At 42.3% G+C, this 12839-nt stretch overlaps 1 protein-coding gene across 1 annotated transcript in view; it reads right to left on the minus strand.

Annotated features, from left to right (window-relative positions):
• Positions 1-7248: 7248 nt before the first annotated feature.
• Positions 7249-12839, minus strand: part of b3gat2 (beta-1,3-glucuronyltransferase 2 (glucuronosyltransferase S)) — a 49769-nt gene continuing 44178 nt past the window's right edge. The window contains exon 4 of the mRNA XM_079279677.1: positions 7249-7483. Coding sequence (XP_079135803.1) covers positions 7397-7483 — 87 coding nt within the window. The 3' untranslated portion in view covers positions 7249-7396. The remainder of the gene's footprint in view (positions 7484-12839) is intronic.

Below are 12839 nucleotides of genomic sequence, written 5' to 3' on the forward strand. Positions count from 1 at the left end.
AATTCTGCAAATTGTCAATATTTGTGTTTTTGAGCTATGTAATATACCCAGTAATATTTGTAAAATAGGATATCTGCGCAAAATAAATGCTTTTCCCTGCTTGTCCTCTCCGCTGGTGCACCTCTCAGCTGTCCCCGTGCAAGTCTCTACTGCGAGTGCACGTGCTGGGGCCAGATCGATTTGGCCCAAGGAAGACGGGTCTAATAAGCAGCTTAGCCAATCACTGATTACAGTTTTTCTCAATTGCTAAAACACTAAAACCCATTGGCTGAACAAAGTTCTCAGTTGCCTGAACTCATTTAGCTAATTGTGCAGTCTGTTGTCAATACCTTAAACTGTGTAACATGGTAAAACACAATTTGCAGATCTCACTTCGACTTTTCAGCAAAACTCTAAACACATTCTCAGTCTCAAAACACATTCTGCACTGTAATGCACATGTCATCCACACTGGTAAACACAAGTGGCAACAATCAAATACAAATAGAGAACACATGTCATTGATTGAACACAATCACTCAAAATTGATTTCACTTGTATCAAATGATGTGACACAACCAATATAAGCCAGTTTAGAGAGCAAACAGGTGGTTGAAGGTGATGTCGATGAAGTGCTCTGGCCTGACCCAGCCCAAAGACAAGAAGAAGCACATTGATGACATGTTGACTCCTTTGATTTTTGTCCCTTTCACTGTAGTATTGTATGCTGTAGTAGGCCTGCAGTGCAATGTAGGCTGTATAATGTACAACAAACAAATTGTATGGCCTTGAACATGGTGCTTTCTATTTGTTACAGTAACAGCACTGACTGCTCAATAGATTTTGACTGGTTGCAGGTTCATATCAACAAAGAACAAGAATTACAGAATCAGAGACAAAGGACACGTTTGTGAGATGCAGGGTACAGTACTGTAAAAATAGGGGTACAAGGAGGAGGAAGAACAAAAGAAATTGCAAAGAGCAAAGCACAGTAGTCATTTCTGATCAATTTTGAGCGACTGTAATATAACATGTTCTCGTTCATATGAAATTTGTTTTGAGATTAAAAATCTACTTCTCCCTGAGAACTATATGTTTTGAACAATGTGTTTTCTATTTATTGGTGTATTGTTTACTGACTGCTTGATGGTGTCTATTATTTTGATCACTTTGTTTATGATTTGAGAGCAGTGTTTGATTTTGAGCACAGGTAAAACTGTTTTGAGGCGAAAGTTTCATTTTGCAAGAGGATTCAGAGGTTTTGTAAATAGTGCTTGAAGATGAGGTTTTGTGTTTACAGTTTTGAGAGAATGGGTGACCGTTTCAAGAAATGTGTCTTAGCAATCGAGAAAAACTGTAAAGAAATAAATGAGTGACTTACAATTTAGCCAATCAGCGCCCTAAAAAAGACTTCCGGGAGGGCCAGATGAGAATGGCCCTCCCGGAAGTGTTTTTCTCCCGGAGTGCCCGTGTCTAGTTCTCATCTCGCTTGTTCTCACTACCCAGCTGGACGACGGTCACCGGCTTGTGGTAAAGAAACACAACGAGGAGGTGGATAAAAACCGGCACATTTTTAGCAAAAATAATTGATTTTGTCAAGTTTTGTGGGGCTTTTGAGTTGGCTTTGCGTGGGCATGACGAGACTGACTCCTCGGACAACCCTGGCGTGTTCAAGGGACTGGTGGCTTTTGTTGCGTCCCTCGACAGTGTGCTGGAGGAGCACCTGGAGACAGCCAGCGTTTTTAAAGGGACGTCGAAGACTGCACAAAATGAGCTGTTGGACTGCATGCTGTCGGTTGTAAGGGATTACATTCTGGAGGAAGTAAAGAACGCTGATTTTATCGCCATTCAAGCAGACGAGACGACGGACGTTTCCACCCACTCGATGCCAACGGTAACGTACAAGAGTGTTTTAATGCTCTGGCTATGCTCTCCATGGAGAAGGAACTTGTCAGGGACATGCCTGACTTCAATACAGTAAGAAGGTCATTGAGAGGTTTGCCACTCAGAAGAGCAAGGTTCCTTTACAAATAACTCATAAAAACATGCAGGTTTCCTCACCGCATTGATTGGGTGTTTCTCCAACAAACAAGGTTCATAGGGGCATCTTAAAATATACTTCGTCTATTAGACTATATATAATATTTTGTAATTTAATAATTTTTCTTAAATGCACTAAATATTTTTCCCATTATCTTATTTTCTCATTGCACAGCTACTGTCTTCCTCAGTTGCTCTCAGATCTCACCTCTGTGTCTCTATGTAAGAACAGAGCCAGAGGCCTGCAGACTCTCACCTGCAGCCAGTGCAGATTAAAGTAAATGGGAACGATATTGTTGATTGTCATAGTGTTCAACCAATCAGATCTTTAGTTTGACATGTTGGGCGTATTCTTTGACGTGTCAGCGCCTGCTAGCCTGCCTATAATGACGTCAGCATTACATGCAGTGTTCATCTGTAGCTTTCCCGCTAGGTGCAGAGTGTGCTGTGGTTGGTCAGTGGGCGAGCACGTGACTATCACGAAACTTAGTTTTTCTCGATTGCTAAGACACATTTCTTGAAAAGGTCCCCCATTCTCTCAAGACTGTAAACACAAAACCTCATCTTCAAGCACTATTTACAAAACCTCTGAATCCTCTTGCAAAATGAAACGTTCGCCTCAAAACAGTTTTACATATAGTTCTCAGGGAGAAGTCGATTTTTAATCTCAAAACAAATTTCATATGAACGAAAACATGTTCTATTACAGTCGCTCAAATTGATCAGAAATGACTACTGTGCTTTGCTCTTTGCAATTTCTTTTGTTCTTCCTCCTCCTTGTAGCCCTATTTGTACATTACTGTACCCTGCATCTCACAAACGTGTCCTTTGTCTCTGTGATACTGTAATTCTTGTTCTTTGTTGACATGAACCTGCAACCAGTCAACATCTATTGAGCAGTCAGTACTGTTACTGTAACAAATAGAAAGCACCATGTTCAAGGCCATACAATTTGTTTATTGTACATTATACAGCCTACAATGCACTGTAGGCCTACTACAGTATACAATGCTACAGTAAAAGGGACAAAAATCTAAGGAGTCAACATGTCATCAATGTGCTTCTTCTTGTCTTTGGGCTGGGTCAGGCCAGAGCACTTCGTCGACATTACAAGCAATATTTTCTCTCCTGAGGCAACGGGGGAGAAGCCTCTTGTGTGCCGTATCCAGCCCTGACATGATTCCTCACCTATATCACCACAGGCTAATTCCATGGCTTGCAGCAGATTGACTCTGGTGTAGGGTTGTCTATCATACACTTTCCATCTCCATGAGGAGAAAAACTCCTCAATCGCATTCAGGAAAGAAGAGTATGGAGGGAGGTACAAGGTCTTAAACTGACCATTGATGTTAAACCATTCCCTTACCAGAGCAGATCGGTGGAAACTGACATTGTCCAGCACTATCACATAGGTGGGAATGGGATTCTCATTTAGCTCCTGACCCTGCTGCTCAAATAAAATATCTCTTAGATTGGCCAGAAATCTTAGAAGATGCTGGGTGTTATATGGCCCGAGTGTAACATGGTGATGTAGAACACCATGGTTGCTGATAGCAGCACAGATTGTGACATTGCCACCTCGTTGACCAGGGACTTCTACAATGGCCCGCTGTCCAATCACGTTTCGGCCTCTCCTTCTCCTCTTTGTTAGATTGAAGCCTGCTTCATCGACAAAGATTAACTCATGGGGTCTGTCCAAGGATTCCAAGTCAAATATTGTCTGTGTAGGAATACAATATAATGTATGTAGAATTTAGTAAGTTGTACAGAGACAGTGCTCTATTGTAGAGTTCAATTAGGCCTACTGTATGCACTTCGGATTCACATACATTGTATGTACTGAAGAGTAATGTCATTCACATAGTATGTGGCAGTACTGTAGACAATCTGGATTACAGTAAATGTGTCTGAATGTACACTTACTTGCACATACTGAGCTCGCACTTCTTTTACCCTTGGTGAGTTGCGCTCAAAAGGTACTCTGTATACTTGTTTCATTGGTATCCTGTTACGATGGAGGACACGGTCAATTGTGGAAATGCTCACACTGTCGATTCCCTGGAAGTGTGTGTTGTCTTGTATCACTCGTTCCTGGATTTCTCTGAGTCGTATTAAATGATCTTGAAGGAGCATGCCCACTATAACGGTCTCTTGCTCCTGAGTGAATATAGCTCTCCTTCCACCTGCATGTGGCAGCCTTGCAGTTCTACAAAAAGTAGATGTGCAGTTACAAAAAATATTCATGCAGTACAATACATACAGTGATGAACTTTATATGCAGCTGTTTCAATAGACATTTGTAGTGTAGTACAGTCAATTTTCAATTACAAAAATACAGTAGCATACTGTACCTGTTCTCTTCTCTGAATATCCTTACTACGGTGGACACAGAAAATCAGCTCAAATTGGGGTGCACTCTAAGTCCTGCTTCCCTCATTGTCAGTCCGTGGACTATAACAAGGTCTATGACTGTTGCTTGAATTTCATCAGATATTTCCACTCTTTGTCTTCCTCTTTCTTGCCCTCCTCCTCTTCCTCCTCGTCGCCCACCTCGCATACGCACTTGTCCTCGTCCTCGTCCTCTCACATTGTTTCTTCTATCCATTCTCAGACTTTCTCCTTCCCACCTTCAACCACCTGTTTGCTCTCTAAACTGGCTAATATTGGTTGTGTCACATCATTTGATACAAGTGAAATCCATTTTGAGTGATTGTGTTCAATCAATGACATGTGTTCTCTATTTGTATTTGATTGTTGCCACTTGTGTTTACCAGTATGGATGACATGTGCATTAGAGTGCAGAATGTGTTTTGAGATTGAGAATGTGTTTAGAGTTTTGCTGAAAAGTCTAAGTGAGATCTGCAAATTGTGTTTTACCATGTTACACAGTTTAAGGTATTGACAACAGACTGCACAATCAGCTCAATGAGTTCAGGCAACTGAGAACTTTGCTCAGCCAATGGGTTTTAGTGTTTTAGCAATTGAGAAAAACTGTAACAGTCATTACACAGTAATGTGTAACAGTCACATCACGTGATTCAGGTCAGCCAATCAAAATGCATTCTTACTGAGTTGAGCTGCACCATGACAGAGAGTGCTGAGAGGAGAAAAGACACTGCAGAGAGGTGCGTTCAACATTCAGGTTGTGAAAGTAAAATCCTATGTCACTCTCTTTGGTCATTAAGGAATGACAGTGGATCCCACAGCCAGACCAGCTGAGAACATTATATTTTCCTGAATTTAGGCTTTTGCATTCTCTAAATGGTCGAGGGTTATTAAAACGACTCGTACCGAACGGTTTAATACGAAGACGTACATAGTTACAGCCCTAAAAATGAGCTGTGGCACCACAATGTGGTTGTAAGGTGGTATTTCAGCTGCAGGACAGCACTGAAGGCCCAGGTATAAAATGCACGGCCCGCCACTGTCCAAAGATGTGATTCCGGTTTGAGCTTGGAGCAAATGTAATGCTGGTCTTTGGGGGCGGGTGACTTACCTCAATGTAGATACCAACGTGTCATCCAATATAGCTGAAGAACCGCTGCTGCTGCTTTGTACATGTCGTGGAACTCCCAGGTTGGTCGGAAAACCAAACGCCGTCGTGTCTAGGTTCATAACATCGATCTAGTGAATTTCACCGCTGCCCGGCGCAAATTTGTGTCATACTAAAACCCTATGAAGCTCTGCATCAGAGGCCTCCTACAACAACATATAAGAGGTGAAAATGAGGGTATTCTATTTAGTTTGCTCTGAGAAGGTCATTTGAAATAAAGGCTGTTTACTCCTGGATTTCCTCCTGTTTTCTTTCCTCCTGTTTACATCATACACTCACACAGCGGCCTCTAAACTTCGGTGATCAGGACAATAGTGCCGATAAAATACCCTGAAGAAAAACGCTTCTTTCACATTGAGCTGTGAAACTCGAAGCCAGTCTGATGTGCTGTTTATATCCTGTCTCCTCGATTCATTCCTTCTGCCGGTAAGTGTGTTCGCTTGTGAGGTGAGTTCTCTTTGGTGTTCGCCCTCACACTCTGCATCATTGATGCCAGCTTGAAACATCACTTTTCACGTCGCGCACGTCGCTTCCAAACCTGATCGCACACTTAAGACGCACAGAATGAGAGGACGACGGAGGTTGTTCCAGATCATCGCGTATGAATAATTCAGGGTGACGTAAAGGAGAATCAGCCTTTGTGCATCGATGAATCATTACTGCGTCAACTCTGAGACATTAATGTGATTCATTTGAACAAAGACGGGACCTGCTTTCTGACATTTTACAGGTGTGAAAACATGAAGAGGGTGACGTTCTTCAGGAACAAACGCACCTTTTGGCAGATGATAAAAGGAGTGAAAAGTTGATTTAAAAAATAAATCTCGTCCAACACTTTTAATCTGGTCAGGGAGAGAGGGGGAGACGAGATGAGAGTAAAATGATGCCAATTTCGTGCGAGCATGGAGCTGGAGTTGGGATGTGGTTAGCCTAGCCTAGCTTAGCATCACGACTGGAAGCAGGAGAATGCAGCTAGCTTATCTCTCTCTGTACTTCAAAAATAACTACCAATACCGTGACAGCTAATTAACACATTGTTTCTAGCTTGTTTAAAACGTTATTACGTGTAACGTGTAGTTACGAGATATGACTTCATGAACACTAGTTTATCTGTTGGTACTTCTGCGTAGCTTGCTAGCTGTTGTTCCCAAAGAAAAAGTGAGTCTGCGTAACTTCCCGTGAAGCCACAAATTGACAGTTTAGAATTTCTGCTAATGTGTAGGTTAAAGAATGATTTAAAAGCGTGTTAGCATGCGCTGCTAGCCATACTGTTGAAGTATTGAGAGGGCGGGCTAGCTGTTTACAGTCTTTCTGCTAAGCTAGCTTAATGCTAACAGCATCCTGATACCAGCTTCATACTAAATTAACCATGAAATCGGAATCAATTTTCTCTTCCGCTGTTGAAGAAACAGCGTTGCAATGCCACTTCCATGAGATGGAGGCGCTATCTGGACTAAGAGCCTTGTTCGTACGGTAATGACATCACAGAATCACAGTTCATTTGACAATGATGTATTAATGATTAAAATGACATAAATCATTCACATGGCACTTCAGCAACATGATGTCTTTTTTTTACATTTATACTTTTCACATCGAGAAGCCGTGGATGGAGGGAAATGAACAGGCCGAGTCATCCCAGTTTTTGTAAAAACTGAACAAAACAAGAAGCCGGCCAGAGGTCTTGAATCATGCAGCTCCTTTAGAGTCTGTGTCCAGCGTGAACAGATTGTATCAACCCATGCTGTCGTTAGTCCCGGCCAAAGGGATGACGGGCAGCCACAGTCGGCATCTGCTTTTGAATCCGCTGCTTGGCTCCTCCTCTCACACCTCGATGACCACGGTGTCTTTCCGATGTTTGGGCTCATTGGCGAGGTGCGGTTTCTCCGTGCGAGTGTGCCAAACCAGCACCTGAAAAAGACAAGAAAGAAAAAGGTGTGAGTGGGAAACTGCTGACGGTGGAAATGCTGGGCTCTAAATAAAGCATGAAGAGGCGGTCGTGCTTGGATGAATACAGCACGGAGGCAGGTGGATGGCAGAGCTGCACTGATAGTGTGTACGAACAAAGACTTAGGTTGATGGGTTTTTTGTATTAAAGCTGCTGAAACGACATTTTGTTTGTCGAAACAGTTGTGGGAAACACTGAAACACACTGAGAATTGCAGGTTAAAGGATCCTTTTAGTTTTTTACAATTTGGGTCTCATGTTTATAGTATTGGTTATCTCTCCTTCCCTTAATAACGAGATTGTACTTGAATACTCAATGAAGTTAAAGGTTCTCAGAGACATCTTGACACAAAGATCTGCTACCTGCTGGGTGAGATTATACTGACTGACACCGCTGCAGCTAAATATGGGAAGAACCTCCATTACATCAGAGGTGACTTACACTAACTGGCAACCAGAGCCGGCCCGAGGCGAATGCTCGGCACATCATCATCCATATGGGCGCCCCAAATAAGGAGAGAATTGTTTTTATTTTTTTAACAAATACTATTTGATACTTTCATTTTGAAATATTACCAAAATAATGCAACCCAATGACATTTATACAGAGCCTATTAAAGATACTACAAGGAAGTTTCATTTTGTGTTGATTTTGCAGTCATAAGTGGTAGTATTCACGATTACCAGAATCCCTTTAGATAACCTCTCATTCTACTGCACTGGGGACAGTCTACCACGCACAGTCCCGGTTCTGGTTCTCCCGCGCCTTCCTTCTCTCCCGCGGGGTCTCCAGCAGCATTGCGTCAGCGTTGGCTCCCAGTGGGGCCCGCTAGAGTCTGAGCTGAAGAAGTTTCCACCCGGTGGCACCGATGACGAGCATTGAGAATAACTATATAGAAATATTGTTATCTTCTCTCTGATGGTCTCGTTTACTCATAGAGCCTCATACCTTATAGAGGCATCAGTATTAAATTGATATTGTGTAATAGGTTCCTCACAGAGAGCCTATTCCCTGGCGAGGGGCACTAGCTACAGTCTTGCTGGCTACGCTCTGGTATGAATGAAAGGCCGATATGTTGGTTTAAAGCTACAGGGTTTTGGTATTTCCCTCGTTGCAAAGACTATTTGAAGTAAGGGCTTCATTCCTTGATGATGCTCTGATGAAATATCTGTCAAATGAAAGACTCCGCTGTGTTCTTTGAAACACAAATTTGCATTTTATCCTGCTGTTGAAATTGAAGCTCGCCGGCGCGCCGGGAGGGATTCCGTACTCCGGGGGGGAAACGAGTCTGACGCCTCCTGAAAAAGGATCGCATCTACAGCGGCACGCTGCAGCCGTTTGTCTGGTGTTTGCAGCCAATTTCACAGCAATATATTGGTGAGAAAGAGCAACGAGATGGATGCAGAGATTGATCTGGTGAGAGGGACGCATTTCATTCCTCAGAGAGTTCAAGTGGGGTTATTTGGAGGAGAGAATGTTTGTTTCAGCAGTGGACTGATGAGCCTATATTTCACGCTTGTGACAATGCTGTGTCCAAAGCGACACACACACACACATACACACACACACACACACACACACACACACATGCAGACTCACGGAGGCATGATTTATTGCTGGCTGCCGCTGGTTCTGCTTCTTCAGGTGGCACATGTCACTTCCTGCGCACTGTGCTGCTAATTGGCCCGCTTTGCATATCTAACGAGGCTAATGCAGCAGCCACTTCAGCATCACTCCAGAGCTGTGAGGAAAATGGTGCCGAGCGTGTGTGTGTCTGTTCACACACGTGTGTGTGTGTGTGCGCGCACTCGCTAATCATGTAGTCAGAGTGCCCCCCCGTCACCCCTGGACTCACACACACCTCTCTTCATCACGATACAATATTTTCTCTGATGGCTTTGCTCTTGCTTTTTTAGTTTTTTTTTACCTCTCCTTCCTGCTCTATCTTCCTCTTCCTCCCTGAGGCGAAGTGGAGACAAAAAGCTTTACTAGGTTAGTTTTTTTTTTGTGCCTTAACAGCATACAGAGAGAGAGGACAGGCCTGTTTCTTCACGTCAGGAGGAAGAATTTGTGGAGATGCAGTGGAAGATTTTACCTTGAAATAAGATACATCTCAGATAATTGCACTTAAATTCCAGTTTATTGAAACTATCTGTTGGCAATATGTTGGTTAAAGCCACAGGGTTTTGGTATTTCCCTCGTTGCAAAGACTATTTGAAGTAAGGGCTTCATTCCTTGATGATGCTCTGATGAAATATCTGTCATATGAAAGACTCCGCTTTCGCCATTTATATCAGTTATGAAAATAAATAAATAAAGGACGTGTAGAGAGCCCAGTATTTGTATTCATTGATCTTGTTCTTATTTGTATTATAATAAAAGTGGAAATAGGTGTAAAATTCCTGTTTTCTTGTTTTATATTTCTGATTTTAGGATAACAAAGTGGTCATACATGTCTTGTTCAACAAACGATCTGATACTTAGGATGGCTTTATACACAGGTTAAGATGCTTGAAATGATTGGGCATTGCAGATGATGACAGATGTTTAACATGCTGCCAAACCTTTGCACGCTTTACAGATTACCTTGGTTGTATCTGCACAGTTGAAATGCAGATGATGCCAGACAGCTATTGCTGTCTGCAAAAAGGAGAGTAGCCTAAAAGTCGATTTAAATATCTTACTACTACACTGCGAAGAATATAGTCTAGGTTTCCGGGCAACAGGCTAACGCCAGCTTAATCTCCACCCAGTCAAAACAGAGGCACTGCAACTATACTAGCATGGTAATAAGTAGCGCTTTAATTCTCCAGCGTGATTTCTGCAACCATGTGACACGCGGCCTGACTGAGCAAAATTGTTGCGTAGCACAATTGTCTCAATTGTCAAATACCTATAATAATATGTGTAAAATAAATATTCCTAAATGTGCTTTAACGAATACCGTATTTAGCTCCACCCCTTTAAGATACTACACATCCTTATAATCACGGTATTTAATACATTTTCAAGACATTAAAACAGGTTATGTATTGGTTATCTCATCTAAAAATGACATTTATCGGTCTCGCTCTAGTGCTGACGTCATTGTTGAGATCTAGAAAGATTATCTAAAGCTCTTTTTTGGAAGTTAAAGTGTTGGTAATAATCCTTCACAGCACACAAAAACTGTGTGCACATAATACAGCAATTGAATGACTTACAGTTTTTCTCAATTGCTAAAACACTAAAGCCCATTGGCTGAACAAAGTTCTCAGTTGCCTGAACTCATTTAGCTAATTGTGCAGTCTGTTGTCAATACCTTAAACTGTGTCACATGGTAAAACACAATTTGCAGATCTCACTTAGACTTTTCAGCAAAACTCTAAACACATTCTCAGTCTCAAAACACATTCTGCACTCTAATGCACATGTCATCCATACTGGTAAACACAAGTGGCAACAATCAAATACAAAGAGAGAACACATGTCATTGATTCAACACAATCACTCAAAATTGATTTCACTTGTATCAAATGATGTGACACAACCAATATTAGCCAGTTTAGACAGCAAACAGGTGGTTGAAGGTGGGAAGGAGAAAGTCTGAGAATGGATAGAAGAAACAATGTGAGAGGACATCGTGCTTTCTATTTGTTACAGTAACACTTTGTTTATGATTTGAGAGCAGTGTTTGATTTTGAGCACAGGTAAAACTGTTTTGAGGCGAAAGTTTCATTTTGCAAGAGGATTCAGAGGTTTTGTAAATAGTGCTTGAAGATGAGGTTTTGTGTTTCCAGTTTTGAGAGAATGGGCGACCGTTTCAAGAAATGTGTCTTAGCAATCGAGAAAAACTGTAAACTGTGATGAGAGTTATTAAACTGTTTGGCTGGTGTTTTAAATGTTGTCTTTCTACAGATGTCTGTGAGCTCAGCGGTTAACTTGATGAGTCCGTTTTCCAATGTGAAAAGGATTTAAAACATTCAACATTTGTGAAATCATTCATGAAAGTTGTCACTCTGATGTGACAGCCCTGTTGCCCCCTCAGTAAACGAGACAATGACTCTCTTTGCGAATGCAAGACTGTGGGAACGAGTGTGTGGTGCTGAAGAGATAATCATGGCACTAAACCACCTGAGTGTAAAAGTGGGGAAATCACTTCAAATTTGACATCGTAAATGTCCCTTTCTTCTCGGTATACTTTGAACTTCTGTTTTCCAAGTTACGAGAACAAACTTTCAATCTCGAGACCCAAGATGTACGGAGAGACAAAACAACGCACAAACTCCATTTGTCAATGCACTCAAGATGCTTTAAGGATCGGATCACCCAAACCAGATCGTGTGGTGGTCAGAGATGCATTCAGCCACAAAAATAAAATAAAATGAGCAGAGACCTGAGAGCCAATGCAAATGAAATAAACAGCGGTGTAGTCTTTCAGGCCATGGCTGCGTCCCTTTCTGTCCTCTGTGTGTTTTCAGTCACTTCACCTATTCTCTTTACACAGGCTTTGACTCACCCTCCTCTACTTCTCTGTCTCCTTCTGCTGCTGTGCTGTCATCTGTCTCCATCTGTTCCGGCCTCCCCCCTCCTTTCTTGTCTTGTCACTGCTGTCTGTTGCCATTACTCTCCTACTCTAACTACATTACAGCTCCTGCCAGTCGTCTGCAGATACTGACCCGGCCATCAGATGAGCGCTTCTGCTGTCCATTGTCAAGGTCGGGATTCGGGCTCTGTGATCTGATCGTAGATGCATTCCTCAAAGTGGATAGAGCCTGGAGCACAGCTGCTGGAGTGGGCTTTTATTTCCAATCATTTCAACCACAGCTGTGCAGACCAGTGAAGGTGGTTTAGAATGTAACTGAGAGTTACTTGAATCTGTCAGGCACAAGGTGTAGTAGCCCAGATATTTACACTTGTGTTTGGGTTTTGCTTCACTAGGAATTGTGCAAAAAACTTCAATTTGTCAAATAATGATGTTACTCGTGTTTTGAACGAGCCGATTGCTTTGCCTTTTGGCTTTCTCAAAAAGCGCACATCCGAACGACTTCACACTTGATGCTGCACTTTTTTGGGTCATGAGCGACACACCCGCCGTGACATAGTTGCATCCCGAGCAATGGTGGTGTGAACCTGTTGTTTGGGTGCAAAAGCTCACACGAACATCGACGGAGAGTGAGCTGTACCCAGGCGGCAACCTTCTGGTTCAGAAGAGAGAAGCCAATACAGAAGGACTTTAAACTTGCATTCTTTCAAATTCGACCTTGTGATTGACAGGTCGCTACCGCTACCAGAGCCATATGCCACAAATTAGAAGAAATTCCCTCCAGAGATATTGCA

This window comes from Melanostigma gelatinosum (genome assembly GCF_949748355.1).
Source record: "Melanostigma gelatinosum genome assembly, chromosome: 12".
NCBI classification, from domain to species: Eukaryota; Metazoa; Chordata; class Actinopteri; order Perciformes; family Zoarcidae; genus Melanostigma; species Melanostigma gelatinosum.